Genomic DNA, 20084 nt, shown 5'->3' on the forward strand with positions numbered 1-20084 from the left:
TCTTCACTGTCACCTGTTGCGTTTGTCACTGTTCCATCCCCATGTGCCCCCCTTATTTGGCGGGGGCGGTGTATTCTGTGTGGACTGGGAGGGAGGGGAGGGGGAGGGGGGTGTTGTCGATAACCGACTTTAAGGATCGTCAGACACGTGCTTCCTCAGGACTGACCACCGTCATCAATAACCCAAAGGTTTGAACATGCAGAGGGAAGGGGAGGAGACAGGTGAAGGTACAGATAGATGGAGATGGATGTTGTAGGTGTTTAGATAGATGGAGAAGGGCTACTGAGGGGGTGGGAGAGCGGAGGTGGGCAGGGGGGATGCGAGACGAGGACAGGAGTATTTTTGGAGTGTGCCACCTTGCTTCCCACCTTCCTGATTTCACAGTTGGTTCTCTTCTCACTGTGTCATCACAAAGAAATGAAAGGCTCTTCAGATGACAAACAGGCATAAAGAAATTGAATATCCTACAGAGAAAATGGTGCACAATTATTTTCTTTTGATCTATTGCAGAAGCGTTTTACTTACCCCCCCCCCCCCCCCCCCCTCTAAACTTGAGATCAATGATCCTACAGGGAACTAGTTTTCTATCCTCCTTATTTGTGGCAAATAGTCTAACATTCCATCCAACCCTCTTTCTTTTTCTTTCTTTCTCTCTCTCTCTCTGCATCTGTCTGTGGACATCTCTGTGTGGCTGTACGTTTGGGCATGCATGTACGCATCTGTGTCTGCATGCTTGTCTGTGTGGGGACCCTCTCCTGACCTGCCACCTACCCTCCCTCCCTCTCCTCTCTCCTCCTCTCCTCTCTCCTCCTCTCCTCTCTCCATCCCCCTCCGTCCAGATCCCGAGCGGGGCGGCGGTCACATGATCTCGACGGATGACCTGGAGTACCCCCGGGAGTACCGCACGCTGGGGAACGGCACGCGGCGCTTCTCCAACGTGGGCCTGGTGCACACGTCGGAGCACCGGCACACGGTGATCGCCGCCCAGAGCCTGGAGGCCCTGACCAGCCTGCACAAGGCGGACATGGAGCGCAAGAGGGACGCCTTCATGGATCACCTGAAGACCAAGTACCAGCAGCAGCAGCAGCAGCTGCAGCACCCGCACCACGGCCAGCACCACGGACAGCACCACAGCCCCCACCACAACCCGCCCTCCCCCTCGCCCTCCCATGCCAGCGCGAGGGGGACGCCCGACAGAGCCGCTCGGGAACAGGTGGGTGCCGCGCGCACGCACACACACACGCACAAAACCTTGTCCTCCCGATTCTTCGTCATTATTCGACCATCTGATCCAGAGGCTCTTTGTTTGAGCTGGAAGTTTGGCAAGCCTGCCGGCAGACATCCTGATCGAGGGCAAAGGCTTGCCCATTCATGGATTGCGTAACCGCAAACACAGACACACACCCAAGCACACACACACACACACAAATGTTAACACATGCAAACACACTTTATCGCATTAAATACAACCTGACATATTAAATGGACGTTTGCTCCATGGAACACTTTTAAAACCATTAAAACATTTCATTTTGTCTGTCATTGTGTCTCTCACAATCTCTTACATTCATTTCCAGCATTTTACTTCTTCTGTGAACCCAAACTGTCTTTCTTTCCTGTTCCTTTTCTCCTCCTCCTTCTCACCATCGTTCTAGTGGTGTGTGTGCACTCTATGTGTGTGCAGTGTACATATGTGTACGCCAGTGAAGGCGTGTTTGTGTGTCTGTGAGCGTGTGTGATTGCCTCTGTGTGGTGAGAGGCTACTCCACAGCAATCATACCGAAGAAAAGAACATCGAGAGAGGGAAGAGGAAGAGAGAGAGAGAGAATGAAAGGGATAGTGAGAGAGAGAGATAGACAGAGAAGGGGAAGGTGGTGGGAGGGTGGCAGGTGGAGTCCACGGTTGCCACGGCAACCTCTCCCATATATGGAAGAAGCTGATATCACATTGCAAAGGTCAGGCTAGGGAGAGGGAGGAACAGAGAAACAAGGAATTGTGAGAGAGAAAGAGAAAGAGAGAGAGAGAGAGAGAGAGAGAGAGAGTGAGAGAGAGAGAGAGAGAGAGAGAGAGAGAGAGAGAGAGAGAGAGAGAGAAGAGAGAGAGAGAGAGAGAGAGAGAGAGAGAGAGAGAGAGAGAGAGAGAGAGAGAGCAACAGAAGGGACACAGAGAAGGAAGGGTGAGAGGAGAAACGCTCCAAATCCTTAAAACGCCACTGGGCACCGTCTTCAAACAGGGGGGAGAGAGAGAGAGAGAGAGAGAGAGAGAGAGAGAGAGAGAGAGAGAGAGAGAGAGAGAGAGAGAGAGAGAGAGAGAGAGAGAGAGAGAGGGGGCAGCAAGGGGAGGAAATTCCTCGTCATCGGCTGTCTGTCCGTGCAGATCTGTGCACGGACGCGGTGAGAGACTCGTCTGGGCTGGAACACGGCCAGGGACCGGGGGGGAGGGGGGGAGGGCGAGGGGAGGGAGGGAGGGAGCGAGGCAGAGAGACGCGGAGCCACTCTGAACGGCTCGCCAGTCAATTATCCAGCGACAGCAGCAGCCAGCCGCCTATCTGCGAAGGAGTTAATCGGCTGGTGTTGTAATGAATTAAATAAAAGAGTTTCCGCCGCATGTGCTGGAGAGTGAGAGGGAGGGACAGAGAGAGAGAGAGAGAGAGAGAGAGAGAGAGAGAGAGAGAGAGAGAGAGAGAGAGAGAGAGAGAGAGAGAGAGAGAGGGAGAGCCGGAGGGAGGGAGGCAGGGAGGCAGGGAGAGACGGCATAGTGCTATGAGGATTCTCTGAACCTGACGGACAGCCTGGTGTGGCTGGACTGGAGCACAGGCACTGTTGCCCTGCAGGTGAGAGAGGGCTGCGGGTAGGGAGCTGGGGAGCTGGGGGTAGGGAGCTGGGGAGCTGGGGGTCTGGGGGTAGGGAGCTGGGGAGCTGGGGAGCTGGGGAGCTGGGGGTCTGGGGGTAGGGAACTGGGGGGCTGGGGGGACTTGGTCTGTTTCCTTTGTGCTTGTTGAGGGATATATCTCCTGCATGCTGCTTGTATTTGTTGTGTCTTGTTTCTGTGGTGACAGGTTACATATGTTCAGATGTAAGCCTGGCTAGGCAAGACTCAGTGCTGACGTCTGCAGGCAGTATTACTGGTGTGTGTGTGTGTGTGTCCAGATGGTGTGTCAGAGGAAGGAATGACAGGCAGACTGGCACGACGAAGGAAAGGAGAGCGCGTGAGAGAGTGACTAGCTGAAAGACTGCCGACGTGAGCGGGAGCGAGGGGGATGGAGGAGGTGCTGTCGGTGGGAGCGAGCGCTGCCTGCTTTGCATGCAGGTCAGGCGGAGCGGCTCTCCGGCTGAGAAGCTCTGTCCTTCCACCTGAACCCAGCGGCCCAGCGGTGTGTGTGCGCGTGTGTGTGCGCGTGTGCGCCCCCTGTGTGTTTCGCGGGTTTCGGGCAGTTTTGTCAGACAGAGCGTCCATTTAGCCCCCCTGGCCCCCACCTTTACTCCGAACGCTCCAACACATGGGTAGCTGTGCTTCCTGCGACGGGGCTGCATGTGTTATTCAGCAGCAGGCTTTGTTAACAGTGAGGAGAAGCTGTTGAGGCTCGCGGGAGAGCCTGTGTTATGCGTATACATTTGCTGAATGTCCTGGCAAGAGCTGGTGCCGCAACAGACTGGCTCGATGGCGGCATAGAAGCCACCAGAGGTAGAAGGGACAGCCTGTGAAATCTACTGTAGAAAGACAGGACATATGATAGGCTTGATTGGGGCTGTGTGTAAACTGTTGTTGAAATGGAAGCTGACCGGGTTGTACGATGAGTCATGAGGCCCTCTTTACTCTCGTATGCAGCACGGTGTCTTTGCTTGCCAAATCACTGACCTGTGTCATCACAGGGTCTTAGCAGTATTTGCACAACAAAGTCCAATCTCAATGGCCCTCAATAGGACTGCAGTTGAAACAACATGAGCCGAAGAGGTGAAAAATGAACGCGTTTGCTTTGACCTTAGGACTGCAGTCTTGTTGTTGTAGCCAACCGAACAGACACACGTATATGTAACCCCAACAGTTTGTCAGGGCCAAACAAACCTTCTACATCCTTCATGTTCGAAGGAAAATCCGAACAAGCTTAACATGAGCACGCCAGGTATTTGTAGTGATGCGATGCTGCCCTGGGCCCTTGTCAGACTCAGAGTTGTCAAAGCTACGCTTCAACCGAGACTCGTCTGAAGGAGGACTGACATGTGAACAGGTAGAGTCTGTCCTGCCCAGCCTTCTCTACTCCAAAGACCCAAGACCCAGGCCCCCACCGCTGACCTAGTTTCCACATGGACACACACACCCCCCACACACACACACACACATACTATCCCGCCCTGTCTGACACAAAGTTTTAGGTCCCAGCGTAGAGGCAGGGTAGGCAAGACGGCTAAAACCCCCAGACAACCAAGCAGTTCAGAGAAAGGACTTAACTAAAAGTTCAGTCTCGCAGACTCAGTGTCACATCAAAGGACCGGCTTATGTTTGTAACGTTGTGCTTTTCGCGTCGACATTTAGGTACTTTGAAGACGACAAATGAGTTCGAAAGGACACGTTTTTTGGGGGGCCTCCGAAAACCAGGGAGTTTGGCTTTTGGCTCTAGATTTGGTTCTGACTCGTTCAGTGTTTTTACACGGTGTCAGCTAAACCAGGCCCTCCGGGACCGTTCACACACTAGTCTAGCGTCTTGCCCCGTCCATCCATACAGAGAGAAGCTGAGGGTGGGTGGAGGGGGGAGGGCCCCCAGGCTCTGGTTTAATACCCGAAATCGGGTTTGGGCCTGTTTATACTGCTCCAGTGCTGAGGGCGTGTCCAGGACCATTACTCTCCGCAGGTCATCCCTCGGTGCAGCGCGGATCATGAAATATGCATCTCCATTGATCTACAATGGAGAGGTTTGGAGCAAGTGTTTGTGTAACCGTGTACCTGTGAGCTGGCCTAGCCAGGCCGGTGGGGACATATATCACTGTGTTTGTAGGGCGGGGGAGCACTACCTCAGACAGACTGGCAGGAAACAGATTAGGCTGGTCACATTCACAATGGTCACAATACGTTGAGTAATTATTATGTTTTGACACCTGTGTTAAGGAAGTAAATGACGTGATGTGATATGAAAAAGAAACCCACAAAGTGAAAGACAAGCTACTTCCATAAGTCAAAAAGTAAACTTACCTGTCTTACTTTCTTCAGGGACAGAGGCCATCTCCACAAAGGAAGTTAAAACTGCTAGCGGCTAGGAATGTGAACTATAATGGGAAGCGGGAGTAGAATTAAAATGTATGAACTCTCCCCATTTAATTTCCATGTCATTGTGAGGTATTTCCTGGCTGTTGGAGACTTGGCCTGGTTTTCACTTTGGGGTAATTATGCTTAAATGAAAAACTCTCATCCTGGGGCGTTGTCCACCGTGGGAACACAATTTCACATGTCACTTGACACAGCCCAAAGAAGAGAAGAGGGGGCGGGGAGAGAAAGTGTAGTCATGACGATGAGAGGACGAGGTAAAGAACAGGGAGAAAGCGAGCCAGGTGGAGAGATAGGGATGAAATGGAAAAGAGGGAGCGAGTGACTTTGTGTCAGGATATGATCGAGAGGGTCTGGGAGACAGGCCAACATCTGAATGAACGACAGCACGGCCTGTTTAATTCCATTTCACTCCTTTCATTTTCTCCTGTCATGAGTCACAGCCAGCAGCTACGTCGTGCTGGCTTAGGGTTGTAACTCCACACCTATAAAACACACACGCACACACACGCACGCACACACACGCACACACGCGGGCGGGCAGGCACGCACACAAACACACACACACCTCCTTAGGTAAAAGTACAATGAACACGCGCTGCGTAACATGCAAATTGTAAAATGTGTATTCTAGGCAGGGAAACGGTCACAGTAGGATGAGTATCTGATGCAGTGTCAAGGGCCCGTGGTTTGCTGGCCTCTTTCTCCCTCTCCTTTCCTCTCCCTTCACCATCCTTCTCTTTCTCCCTCTCCTTTCCTCTCCCTTCACCGTCCTTCTCTTTCTCCCTCTCCTTTCCTCTCCCTTCACCGTCCTTCTCTTTCTCAGACATCATGGCATTCCCCTGCAGGCTGTGTTTCATGTCAGGAAGTTGTTTGGCAGTTCTTGTATTGATAAAAAAGGTCTAATGCTCTTCTTTTTCCTGTCTTTTCGCAGCAACAACCTAACTACTGGAGCTTTAAGGTCAGTGCTGTAAGTGAAGGTGCCTCTGTCAAAGAGTATTTTCCTATACATGTATACTGGATGTACTATGTTGTTTCGTCTTTGTGTCAGTGCCTGTGTATTGTGTGCGTGTGTGTGTATTGTGTGTGTGTCTGGGTTACTCCTCCAGCTTTGCAGGCACCATCATCTCCCTGGTTACTGCCTCCCTGTGCCTCATGCACTGTTGGCACAGCTCAGTTGGCATGTCTGAATTCTCACGAGGGTGGCAGCAGTTTGGACCGTTCAAGCTCCATTTAATCAGCAGGAAACGATTCTCCCAGGATTAACGCTACCTCAGTCAGCTAGTGCCAATGGCTAGCATCCATGTGACCTTGCTGAAGAATCCCTCAGACCAACTGAGACATAAAGTAGACATTGCAGGCATGTTTGCGAAAGCATTGATCAAATATGGCTCTGACACTGTTGAGAAGGTCTTAGGGTAGATACGTTTTAAAGCGTGGGCGCTGCGGTGACACGTGTTTGACCCTGGTTTGGAAGGAGTTAGAGCTCTGTCTTGTGCTTCGGATGGGAAGAAGGGTAGTCAGACATGCCCGCCACAGAGGCATCTATTGAGTTTATATGCGTGACATGTTGAGAGCGTATATGAGCTGACATGCCTGCTTTACAGTGTGTGAACAGGGCCCTTGGAGACACATACATATAATGGATGCTGTCTGGGTTCCTGAGCCCGTGTCCATACAAAGTCAGGATTTATGTTTGTGAGAGGCCCCCCGGAGGTTATCTAGGGTTTAATCTAACCTGAAGCTCAGGATCTGGACAGGATAAAACATCCGTCAGTATCAATATCCCGATCCCTTACCCATATCTAATCCTCTGCTGTCGATAGTGGCAACATGGAAACAGCGAAGACATAGCAGCTACATATAGCCACACCTCCTCACTCTGTCATGCAGCGCCCAATAAAAGCGAATGTGGGACTGTGTGTTTTCCTGGAGTGCCTACCAGCTTAAATTAGACACTCATTAAATTGTTCTCAGGAAGTACTGTTATGTAATAGTTTTTCTCCGTCGCCGAGATAATATTTGTTTCCGCGCTTCGGATCAAGTGCCTGTTGAATATGCACACCTCCTGCAGCATTCTCTCACTAAATTACGTCCCAGTTTCTAAATACGGATCTGAATATGAGCGCGTTAAAAGCCAGGCTATTGTTATTTGGAACTCTGAGTTCTGCAGAATCACCATGAAAGTCAGAAACTGCTGATGGAGGAGACGATGGGAATGAGGGATGTTGGCTCTTGGCTCCTTCCCTCTCCTCCGCACAGAAGGCTGCAAGTGGAGCCAGCCATCATTCCCTCTCCCCGGGACAGATCGCCATTTTCTCCCCTCTCCTATTGAGCGAGGTGATTGCATCAGCGAACAGTCCACAGAAATTTGGCCGACCAATTTCATCCATGCATTGATGAGTCCAAGTGTTCTATAGAAGCAGGGCTGGACCAAGCCGAGGGAGCGGGGCTGAGATTGTGCCCGTCAGACAAAGGGAGGGGCCTCGCTGAGGAGAGCGAGGAGGAGAGGAAACGCAAGTGAGAGACAGAGGGAGGGAGGTGAGAAATGGATTGGATTCGTGGGGGTGTTTGGTCTTTTCTTGAAAGCCGAGGCAAACGGTGTCATCGAACACCGGCGCAGTATGTATAACGAGGAGAGAGTTTAACCAGTTCAACTCGGTTACTTGTACTCTTTGGCGAGCGTCTTCTCCCTGTTTATATGCCATAGCACAATGTAGTACAGACAGAGAGAGAGAGACAGAGAAAGAGACAGGTAGCACAAAAAGAGAGAGATGGGGATCGAGAGCGAGAGAGGTGGCACACACAGAGAGAGGGAAAGAGAGAGAGGTGGGACAGAGAGAGACAAGAAGAGAGAGAGAGAGAGAAAGAGAGCGAGAGAGACAGAGAAAGAGAGAGCGAGAGAGACAGAGAGAGAGAAAGTCCTGGAGAGCAGGACTGTGGAAACCCGGGCAGCCGTGTGGAGAGGGAGCCGCGTCAGGAGAGGTTGGTCCAGAATCAGACGTGTTGACGACAAGAGGCCCAGACAGCCTGAATGAGAAGCTCATCTTGAGAACGACGAAAAACAGAGACGCTCTGAGAGGCCCAATCAACGAAGCGGGAAAGGAGGAAGAGGAGGAGGAAAGAAATGAAACAGGCACGGAGAGACAGGCTCGAGGAGAGGAAGGAGCGCAGAGGAGAGAAGGCTGACAGTTGGAGAGCCGAGGGGGGGGGGGGGGGGGGGGGAGAAATAAGCAGCGAGAGAAGTGTGATATCATACAATTATTATCTCTCCCTCACTGAATGGCCTCCTGAGGAGATAATACTCACTGGAGCAGATAGGAAGGATCTCCCACATCTTTGTTACTAACACTCTCCCCAACTCACCAAGACCCAGTGGAGAGCCGTATCACTTACCGCCATGGTAAATGAGGTCTAATGAAGAGAAGGGAGAGTAGAAGGAGAGACCGTGTTTGACTGTTACGCAATCCTGCTCCCTCCCTCTTGTCTCTCTGGCCTGCCCCTGAACCATTAACCTCGTACACAGGCACTTAAACAACAGCCATTACTCTGACCTTAACCCCCAGGAGCTCTGAGTGTGTGTTAATGTGTGTGTTAATGTGTGTGTGTGTGTGTGTGTGTGTGTGGTAAGGAGAAAGAGGCAAAGGGGAGAGAAAGAGAAGGAGAAAGGAAGAGAGGCACAGTATAGGATTTAATGGAGTTCACCGCCCCAGGTAGTTCGACCGGGCCATTTCCTCCTTTCTATTCAGCCCTGTTCCTTGGAAGATCATCCTGTTTTCTGCTTGTTCGTCTCTTCCAACACAGTGTAATTACCATGTAGGCTTCTCTTTGTAACTGAGTGCTATTGAAAAAGTCTGCCGTGACAGTTTAGGCAGACAGGGCGCAGGGAGAAGGCGGGGGGGGGGGGGGGGGTGAGGAGGAAGAGGTGCAGAATAGGAGGAGGAGATGAGGAGGAGGAGGAGGAGAAGGCACAACTTGTCCGTCCCTGTGGAGAAAGTGCTCATCCTCCACCAGATGGTGTGTTTTCCTGGCTGCCCTCCATCATCTGTCACCCTGAGGGGATTAAAACACTCCATCTTTTATCTTTAAGTTCTCGAACATAATGTCGAGATAAACGTCAACAATGTACTCAAATCCTCGTCAACATCTTGAATATTACAGCTTTCAATGGTACATATTTCAGTCACGGCCCTTGATAATATTCAAAGTTTCAAAATCAAGACTCCCACATTGTGAACTGGGGAATTCTTTGGTCTTAACCAAATACAAAGCAACAAAGCCACAGCTGAACGAGCATACACTTCAGGCTCCAGGCTGATGTCTAATACACTTGGGTCCTGTTTTGATCAGAGTGTGTTTCAGTGATGAAACAAGAATACTGTTGATTAGCCGTGCTGAGACGAGCTTTGGACCAGTATGCAGCCTTTTAAGATTCACCCTGTTTTGTGAGCACACTATGTTGGAGGGTGTGCGTGTGTGTGTGTGCACAGTGTGTGTTCGGTGCTCTGGTGTAGAAGACAACGCTATAGGAGCACTGGGCCATGTTGTTCTGTGTGGTCATTGCTTAGAAAAATGACCCCATTAGACAACACAGAAGGGGGTAATCCATCAGCACCACCACCACCTTTTTGCCCACAAAACGCTACTATGTCCATGTGTGTGCGCGCACTTGTTAGTGTGTGTGTGTGTGTGTGTGTGCACGGAGACACGCACGTCTGTTGTGAATGAACCCATGCAGAGTCATTGAGAACTGTGTGGCATGGTGTGATGCTTCTGTGGGCCTCATGCTGAGGCGTTCGTTCGCTAACGACACGATTAATGAGACACTGAGACCAACACGCTGGAATCTTATTAGGTAGAGGCAGACAGGAAACCACCGAGAGTCAACTACTACAGAGGAGAGTTGTTTTGCTCTTGGTGAGAGCAGAGGAAAGGGGAGTGGGGTAGGCTGCGCTCTGGAGCGACCATGTGTCTGCCTCTGCCACGCTCACAGTCACCACACGGCATTCTGGGAGCTCATTAAGGTGTTCTCAGAGCTGGAGGAGAGGCTGCAGTGGGGATAGGGGAGCGTGTTCACTGAACACACCAGCCTCAGCTCTAGCCCCAGCCTTAGCCCCAGCTCTAGCCCCAGCTTTAGCCCCAGCTCTAGCCCCAGCTCTAGCCCCAGCTCTAGCCCCAGCCCTAGCCCCAGCTATAGCCCCAGCCTTAGCCCCTGCCTTAGCCCCAGCCTTAGCCCCAGCTCTAGCCCCAGCTCTAGCCCCAGCCTTAGCCCCAGCTCTAGCCCCAGCTCTAGCCCCAGTTCTAGCCCCAGCCTTAGCCCCAGCCTTAGCCCCAGCTCTAGCCCCAGCCTTAGCCCCAGTTCTAGCCCCAGCCTTAGCCCCAGCTCTAGCCCCAGCCTTAGCCCCAGTTCTAGCCCCAGCCTTAGTCCAAGCAAGATCCAGCCCCAACCCTGCAGCATGAACAGCAGGAAAGCAAGTATAACAAGTCTGGCTTGAAGCCAGTAGAACAAGCCCTCTGTGGCAGCGCTGGGTTTGCATAAGATTCCTGCATCCCACTAGTACTCATTTAAGGCTGGCTGGAGCCCCAGCAGGGATCAGCAGCTCCTGCAGAGGGATATGGCAGGTACAGGCTGAGAGCTGTACGCAAGCTGCCAGTCCTGATATAGACCAGGCCCTTCCAGGTTCCAGGTACCGTCCCCAAACTGTTTCTAACCCGTCTGCATCCTTGCTTTGTTCTCCCACTACAGGAGGTTATAAACTACTGTGTACCTGAAATTACTTGGTGAATATAGATTGCATTCCATCAATCTTGTTGCCCAGCCACCCCCCCCCCCCCCCTCTCTCTCTTCCCAGACTGCGTGACATTGCTAATGTCGGTTTGGCTATGCTGGTGAACCGTTTCAATAAGGTTAATCTTGTTGTGTCTGACTACTTGTCTTGCCGTTATTTGCTGTCTCCTCCACTCCCTCTCTCACCCTGTACTCTGTCCAACTCATTCTCTCCGCCCTTCCCTCTCCGCTCCTCTCCTTTCCCTCTCCCCTACGCGCTAACCGCCTCCTTCTCTTTCCACCGCAGAGCCGTAGCCCGCGCCACTCCCAGTCCACCCAGTCGGGGCTCGCGGACCAGGCAGCGAAGCTGTCGTTTGCGTCGGCGGAGTCTCTGGAGACCATGTCTGAGGCCGACATCCCGCTGGGGTTCAACCGCATGAACCGCTTCCGCCAGAGCCTACCGCTGTCCCGCTCCGCCAGCCAGAATAAGCTGCGCTCCCCAGGTCAGAACACCGCACGCCACACCTAGCTCGCCACGGGCGCCACACACGTATCCTATCATCCTGGAAGAGAGTCAGGATTGAGATAGTAGTCAGTTGGTCATTACACACTTGAACTTGATATTCTGCCGGTGACCGACTACCTGTGAATCACAGGGGAGACGCCGGTAGGTAGCCTACTGTTACAATGTTGAAGTACAAGTTTAACAAGTGGACTCTCTGTGTAAATGTGCACCATGTTAGGAAAGCTTGAGCATGCACACTAGGGTCGTGATTGGCTGGAGTGTGGAGACGGTTAGTGCTGTGGACAGGTTTAGTGTGGGGCCAGCTCAGGCTCATAAACAGCGGGCTGTGGGGTTGTGCCAAGTAAGCATGCAGGGACAAACAGCCTGGGCATAAACCAGCCTGACAGTGACTTATGAGTCATCCGAAAGAGTAGTTCAGGCAAGGCAATAAGCCGTCTGTCCCTTACGTTGTCTCTCTATCAGTCTCTCTCTGTATTCACTCTCTCACTCTGCATCGCCATCATTTCATCTGACGATCCGGCTTCTCGTTCCAATGTTTTTATTCGTCATATAAGTCTTTCATCAATCCTCCTTCTCTCTCTCTCTCTCTCTCTCTCTCTCTCTCTCTCTCTCTCTCTCTCTCTCTCTCTCTCTCTCTCTCTCTCTCTCTCTCTGCTCATCCATCTTCTTGCTACAACCTAAATGCCCCCTATTTATACCCACTTGTTTTTTTTACCTCCTCCCTCTCCTCCTCTCCTCCTCCTCCGCCTTCCTTATTCCTCCTCCCCTTCCTCCCCCCTCCTCCTCCTCCTCCCCCCCTCATCCACTTCCTCCCCCCTCCTCCTCTACCTCCCCCCCTCCTCCTCTTCCTCTCCCCCTCCCCCTCCTCCTCTTCCTCCCCCCTCCTCCTCTTCCTCCTCTTCCTCTCCCCCTCCCCCTCTTCCTCTCCCCCTCCTCCTACCCCTCTTCCTCTCCCCCCCTTCCTCCTCTCCTCTCCTCCTCCTCTTCCTCTTCCTCTCCTCTTCCTCCTCTTCCTCTCCTCATCTTCCTCTCCTCCTCTTCCTCTCCCTCTCCCCCTATTCCTCTCCCCCTCCTCCTCTTCCTCCTCTTCCTCTCCTCCTCTTCCTCTCCTCCTCTTCCTCTCCCTCTCCCCCTCTTCCTCTCCCCCTCCCCCTCCTCCTCTTCCTCTCCCCCTCCTCTTCCTTCCCCCTCCTCCTCCCCCTCCTCCTCTCCCCCCTCCTCCAGGCGTGCTGTTCCTGCAGTTTGGCGACGAGACCCGCCGCGTCCACATCACGCACGAGTTGACCAGCCTGGACACCCTGCACGCCCTCATCGTGCACATGTTCCCCCAGAAGCTGACGGCGGGCATGCTCAAGTCCCCCAACACGGCCATCCTGATCAAGGACGAGGCCCGCAACGTCTTCTACGAGCTGGAGGACGTGCGCGACATCCAGGACCGCAGCATCATCAAGATCTACCGCAAGGAGCCCATCTACGCCTCCTATCCCGCCGCCCACCTGGCCAATGGAGACCTGAGGGTGAGGAGCCGGGGGAGGGAGGGGCGTGCGGGGGGGAGGCGGGAGTGGGGGAGGATAAGAAGGGGGGCAGGAGGGTTAGGTGGGGGCCATGTGAAGAGCAGCTGTCTTCAGTCACGTGAGCTTGTTTTGACACCCTTCATCATGTCCGCTTGGGTGGAGATCAAGAAATGCGGATGATGCTTTTTTGTGTTTTTTTTTACTCTCACCATCTGTAATGTTCATCCGACGCTGAGTATGAGCCAGACATTACCCATGCAAGTAATTGCAGAGTGAGAGACAAACTGTGTGTGTGTGTGTGTTTTTGCGTGTGTGTGTGTGTTTGCAAGCTCATGTGTATTTACGTAAGTGCATCCACCCGTTCTCCCATCCCCAAAGTGCTTTGATTCAGCGAGAAAATCCCCAGACGAACTGAGTCAGAGGAAGTGAAATCACAAAGCTTGATTTCAAGGAGCCTGACACGTCCCTTTGAACAACATTAAAGTTAGCTGGCTTTTCTTTGTTCTTTAACTCTGTGGGGGAATTACAGACCCGTTTCTCTGTTTTGTTACTGCACACTGCACACTGGCTGCCCTGCATGCTAACCAGTCTTGACATTGGACTGCTCGTGTGTGTGTGTTCGTGGGTTTAAATTGTTTGAACTATGCAAACTAGGGTTTGGGGGCTGAATGTGTGTGAACTGGTGTGTGTCGAGGGTGGAAGTCGTGCGTGCGTACGTGTGTGTGAGCAACACTGTTCTGTCCATCACATGATTCTGCAGGTAGAAGTGAGAAGACGAGGGGAAGCAGAGCTGTAGGGGAGTGATACACAGAGGACAGATGGCTTGAAGGGAAGTGAAAATTGAGAGCGCGAGACACAAAGACATCACGTAGACATGAAATCCGATAGTTATATATGAAACCACCACCACCTTTCCCAATGAAAGACAAGGTCAATAACAACAATGTCTGGTGAAATGGAAATTCGAATGCTGGAGCATATGGAGCTAGTCTTTTGCATTCTCCTGCTTCTCTCCAAAAGAGTAGAAATGGAAGAATGCAGACGTAGGGAGGGGCTGAATAGCAGTAAGTTGTAATCCAGTGTTTTGCTGGTGGCTCCTGTCAGGCCGGGTAAGGCCAGCTGTCTCACAGACTGATGGGGAAGGAAGCAGGGGAGAGGGGGACAAGAAGACTGGACTCTCTTTCTGTCTCCACCTTGTCATCTCCCTCCCTCTCTCCCTTCCTCTTCACAAAGTGCAGGAATAATCAATGACGATTACATCTAATTTGCTCCGAGGCACCTTCTGAGGTTCGCGTGGGTCGATACTCCACCACGCTTGTGTTGTGCGATGTGGAGCCGGGGACGCTCGCTTTGAGCTCTTTTGCTGCATGCGCCATGCCGCAGCCTGTGGGTATGGCAGGAGACGCAGAGACGACACACGGCATCATTAACGCCGCCCGGCTGTCTCCGTCTGTGCGGGGCCCGTGTGATCTTCTATCATTTCCTTATCAGACCGACGCGCCACGACCGAGTGGGTCTCGTCGCCATGGTAACCCCCTCTCCTTTTGTGTTTTTTTTTCTTTCAGAGGGAGATGGTGTACTCGTCCCGTGACTCTTCCCCCACCCGCCGCCTGAACACCCTCCCCTCCTCGACCGCCTCGCCCCCCTCGGGCTCCCCGTCCCGCTCGCGCCTCTCCTACAGCGGGGGGCGCCCACCCTCATTTGCCGGGCCGGGGCACCCCCAGCACCAACAGCAGCCCCAGCACCCCCACCACCCATCGGGGGGCCACGGCGGGGGCCCCAACGCCGGCCTCTCGCCCTCGCCCAGCGCCATCCTGGAGCGCCGCGACGTCAAGCCCGACGACGAGGGCTCCGGGAAGAACATGATGCTGATGAAGAACGAGGGGCTGTACGCCGACCCTTACAGCCTGGTCCACGAGGGCCGCCTGAGCATCGCCTCCACGCAGTCGCTGGCCGCCATCGGGGACCCCTTCGCCTTCCCCGTGTCCGGGGGCCTCTACCGCAGAGGCTCCGTGCGCTCGCTCAGCACCTACTCCGCCGCCGCCCTGCAGGGGGAGCTAGAGGACGCCCTGTACAAGCCCGGGGGGCAGCTCTACTCGGACACCTACTCCTCGGCCACCCTGGGCATGGGCTTCCGCATGCCGCCCTCCTCCCCGCAGAAGATCCCAGACATGCAGCTGAGGGACAGGGACTACTCCAGCTCCCCCAGCAGGGCCTCCCCGGTCAGGCAGGCCTTCCGCAAGGACTCGGCCTCCTCCTCCGTGTTTGTGGAGAGCCCCAAGTCCAGGCCCAGCTCCGGCTCGGAGCCGCTGTGTCTGACGGCCGGGCCGGGGGCCGAGGGAGGCAGGAGCACGCCTGGGTTCAGCTCCACCGTGCCAGGCCAGGAGTCGGACGCCAGGTCAGCGGGGGCTGGGTCTGACTCATGGCATGCTTCATGCTTGCTTGTTTTTGTATGCCTGTCGGCTCCTACTACAATTGTGGTAAGTAGATTGTCCGGCCCGGTGGATCATTTCCCTGTGTGTGTGTGTGTGTGTGTGTGTGCGCGTTGATCTCAGGACACGTATGGAGCGTCTGGACAGGATGGAGGCCATGGAGAAGCAGATAGCCAGCCTGACTGGCCTGGTACAGAGTGTACTGACCAGAGCACCCGACAGCGACAGCACGTAAGACCTACAGACAGACAGACAGGCAGACAGGCAGACAGACAGAGAGTCAGAGAGAGAGAGAGAGACAGAGACAGAGACAGAGAGACAGAGAGACAGAGAGACAGGCAGACAGGCAGACAGACACACACACACACACAGACAGACACACACACACACACAGACAGACACACACAGACAGACACACACAGACAGACACACAGACACACACAGACACACACACAGACACACACACACACATACAGACAGACACACACAGAATAGGCTTTAATACACACGTGTCATTTTTTATCCAGACACGGTACACAAACTCTATTCAAGTCGGCATCTTCTACTTTCGCGTACTCTACAGTTGCATAGTGGCCCTATCAGCACACTAATAGACAGCCCTTTGCAGCGTAGTCCACAAGTACCTAGTACCTAGTACAGGTGTTGGCATTAGCACCGTAATGTCCTTGCCCTGTGGCCGTTGATCCTCAGATGCGGTCTGCTGCGCCTCTGCATGATGGCGGGCTGCCCTCCGGACCAAGGGGCGGAGTTCTCACGGCCCTTCCCTTTCTCTTCCAGCGAGAAGACCGAATCCGCCAGCGACGGCTCCGCCACAGGAAGTGAGTACTGTGTTCTGAGGGTTCAGGGCTGTTTCTGTTTATGTGCCTCCTGCCCTGGACGACCTGTAGGCCTGCCTCGGTGCCTAGCACCAGTTTGTTAACCTTAGTTATTCGTCTTTCTCTTGGGCTTAGCACAGTTCTGTAATCCGCAGTAAAATCAGGTGAGGTTCGTCGTGTCATTAGCATGGAGAGAGGGCTGTCCCCTTCAGCCTGTGACCTAGATACCGTGCCGAACCCTCTACTTTCAAAATCCCACTTTTCTCTCCAATATCTCTCTTTGAGTCGCTGTCTATTCCTTCCGTTTCACATTCTCTCTCTCCTCACATCTGTCTGCTGTCTTCGCTGCTCTTTAGCCTCTAAACATGTTTGGCATAATTGAGTCTGACGAGATGTTTGGATGGCCAGGTCTTCAGAAGCTCAGAGCGAGGACCCAGCAGCCTTTGAAGCCTTTACTGGCCCTGAGATCACGCCTTTGCCTGCAGAGCCCTCAAATGAGCCGTTCCTCAACAGTAGTCGATATAAGTAGCTTGCAGGGGTCTCCATTTGACCATCAGAATCAGTGTGAACTTTGAAGATTTCTCTTGATTTTCCAACTCTCTTATCTCTGATCTATCTTTTTTCCTCACACTTGTTTCTCTCTATTTGTCTCTCTCTCTCTGTCTGTCTGTCTGTCTGTCTCTCTCTCTCTCTCTCTCTCTCTCTCTCTCTCTCTCTCTCTCTGTGTCTCTCTCTCTCTCTTTCTCTGTCTCTCTCTCTCTCTCTGTCTCTCTCTCTCTCTCTGTCTCTCTCTCTCTCTCCTTCAGTTATGTTTGGTAACTGGCTCACTGCTTCTATATTTCAGCTGGCCGACTGAAGCGGAAAGGTAGTTTCTCCCTCCCTGTCGCTCCCTCACTCTCTTTCTATCTCTTTCTCTCTCTTTCTCTCTGCCGTCTATCTTCTTTATCTCCAGACTCTCAGCCCCTATGTGGTTGTCTGTGGTGATGTCACAACCCCTGTATGACTAGTGGGGCGTGTCTATCCTCTTGTGTGCCCCCTGGTTGGCTACCCAGAGAGCAGATCCCGCCCCATCCTGTCTAGCTCTGACCCTTCTTGTCTCTGGTCCTGTCTGGTGGTTATTCTCCCTATGATTGAATTTATTCTATCAGTCTGCAACCTGAACTGACATCCTACACCTGTCCAGCACAGCTTATTTTGAGTGTGTGTTTGTGTGTCCACTGGAAGAAGCTGGATGTTGCAATCTGTTCGACCACTAATAGCATGCCCACACGTGTTCCCAGTGGCTTCAAGAAATGGTTGTCTGCGTGTGTACGTGTCACTTCCTGTCTAACCTCGGCTCTGCTCTCTGGCAGCTCAGACTCCCTCGGCCCCGCTGGCCCTGATGCCGCCCCCGCCCGCCAACGGCAGCCCGGCCAGCCGGCTACAGATGCAGCTCCACCTGCACGACCTGCAGCAGAACGCTACCGACCTGCGCAAACAGCTGTCGCAGCTGCGCAACCTGCAGGTGAGACGTGCTCTCCTGGACTCGCTGCTGCTGCACGCCCCCGCGCATCTGCCTGGCTCCGACGCATGCCGCATTCACACGAGTCTCCCGGGAGACTCGTACGAACCCTATTGAATCTGTGTCAAACCTGATTCTGTCTGTCGTCGTACGGTTCGCTGTTCCAGTGTGTCTCCATTCTGGGAGAATCTGTTTATAGGTGATGCATTTTGTTGCCACACCATGCCTAGGCAGAACACACACATACTTTAAATAAGATGTCTGGTTGACACATTGAGGTCGAAGTATGCACCGAAGATCAGGCAGGTGTAGGAGATAAAAGAAGTGACTGTGTTTGTAGTAAACATTTCAAGGAGTGGTCCTTGGTTGCTAGGGGATACCGCCGAAAAGACAGCTGTGACATCACATGAAAGAAGGCCAAATCAAAGGTGAAGACATAAAAGGAGGAGATCTATCGTCGGACTCCCTGCCATAACCACGGTTACAGAATGGAAGGAAAGAGAGAGTCAACTGAAACGCTTTCGGGCAACCGAGAGAGATTAACCTCCTCGCAATGTCAGGAGAGAGAAGCGGGACCGGGAGCAGGGTGGTTTGGAGAGGAGGAGAAGAGAGGGGGGATGATTGTAGGGTCAAGGGCTCCAAATCCCTGCGCTGACGAAAGGTACGGCAGCTGAGTGAGCCTGCGTCCAGGGCAGCGATAGCCCTGGCCAGTACCTGTGTGCGTGCCCAAGCATGACCCCTACCCTCTGACCTTCCTTGTTACCCAGGGAGACGGCTGCAGGCTTGAATAATGGATTGTGCTCATGAATTACGCAAAGCCAGGGAGGGATAGCAAGAGAATGGCAACACAAAAATCCAACGCTGTCTGTCGGACTGTCAGTGTTGTTACTTAGCATGCTGCATCTGAAACCGAATTAATGACTTTCTAATAGCTCACTTCTGTTTGCCTAACAAGGACTAGCCAGCGCCGATCATGACGGCCATATCCTTTCCTTTTGTCCCCTGCACCATAAAAGCAATCCATTATTCAGTTTCCCTGCTAAGCATGTGTTTTCAACCGGGGGAGCGTGGATGTATTACATAGCCTGTGTCATCGTGTCGTCCGTCTACATTCATGCATGTGATGCCTGTGTGATCCAGTGTAATTCACCGACCAGGGGACTGATGGTTGTGTGTGTGAAGGGACATGGTCTTACTCACATGTCGGCGTGTTCAGTAGGCACGCAGGCGTGCGTGCACTCACACGCACGCACACACACACACGCACACACACACACACTAGCGCACCACCTCCATGATAGGAACCATCATCAGCGGCTACAGAAATCACATTCTGTTAGCAGGAGAGACAGGATGGCTCAATAGTAAAATGCTTGCACATCAGGACACACACACGCATACACACGCAGAAACACACACACACAGTGCTTTCAAGGATAGAGCCATTCAGATCAAGGTACAACATACACTTGCAGCCAAGGACAGGTCAGCGCACACACAGACAGCCATCACTACCCAGGCAAGGCCACAGCATGACAAGGATGATGTGAAGGCCAGTGCAGACCATTCTGAGGAGATTATTGCCCCATGCATATTCAGTCGTTTTGGAATGTCATCCATCTGAAATTGCTTTGCGGCACCTACAAGCAATTTTTCTCCGAAGACAAGAAGCCCAACTCAAATATAGCACAATTGTATATTATTAGTTTACAAGTGCCAAGGAAAACCTAACTACAGTCTGATTATAGTCATCAGTAAACACAATGCCCATCCTATCAATAATGATGTGTGTGTGAATGCGTGTGTGTGTGCGTGTGTGCGTGCGTGTGTGTGCGTGTAGCTTCAGAACCAGGACTCGGTGCGGACGCTGGTCAAACGCACGGAGGCGGAGCTAAGCGTGCGTGTGAGCGATGCGTTGAGGAAGCAGGAAGACCCCCTGCAGAGACAGCGCCTCCTAGTGGAGGAGGAGAGACTCAAGTACCTCAACGAGGAGGAGCTTATCATCCAGCAGCTCCAGTCAGTACACACACACACACATCAACACACACACACAGACACATCGACAGGTGGAGCACACACACATACATACACACATGGACAGCTATGGCAGTCTCTGACAGTTTAACTGAAACTTTACATCTGGGAATATTACAGAACAGAAGACCCTCTTTCTTAAATGTTTGATACAGGACATTTCACGGTCTTAAACTGTAGAAAAGTAAGAGATACAGAAGGAAATGTCGCCAATG

At 52.7% G+C, this 20084-nt stretch overlaps 1 protein-coding gene across 1 annotated transcript in view; it reads left to right on the forward strand.

Annotated features, from left to right (window-relative positions):
* Positions 1–847: 847 nt before the first annotated feature.
* Positions 848–20084, forward strand: part of srcin1a (SRC kinase signaling inhibitor 1a) — a 30263-nt gene continuing 11026 nt past the window's right edge. Inside the window, exons 1-11 of the mRNA XM_067232739.1 lie at positions 848–1217; positions 5509–5516; positions 6194–6220; positions 11334–11529; positions 12777–13069; positions 14632–15464; positions 15622–15729; positions 16210–16337; positions 17179–17199; positions 17687–17838; positions 19676–19851. Of these exons, the coding sequence (XP_067088840.1) occupies positions 863–1217; positions 5509–5516; positions 6194–6220; positions 11334–11529; positions 12777–13069; positions 14632–15464; positions 15622–15729; positions 16210–16337; positions 17179–17199; positions 17687–17838; positions 19676–19851 (2297 nt within the window). The 5' untranslated portion in view covers positions 848–862. The remainder of the gene's footprint in view (positions 1218–5508; positions 5517–6193; positions 6221–11333; positions 11530–12776; positions 13070–14631; positions 15465–15621; positions 15730–16209; positions 16338–17178; positions 17200–17686; positions 17839–19675; positions 19852–20084) is intronic.

Source organism: Osmerus mordax, chromosome 3 (assembly GCF_038355195.1).
Source record: "Osmerus mordax isolate fOsmMor3 chromosome 3, fOsmMor3.pri, whole genome shotgun sequence".
In the NCBI taxonomy this organism is placed as follows: domain Eukaryota; kingdom Metazoa; phylum Chordata; class Actinopteri; order Osmeriformes; family Osmeridae; genus Osmerus; species Osmerus mordax.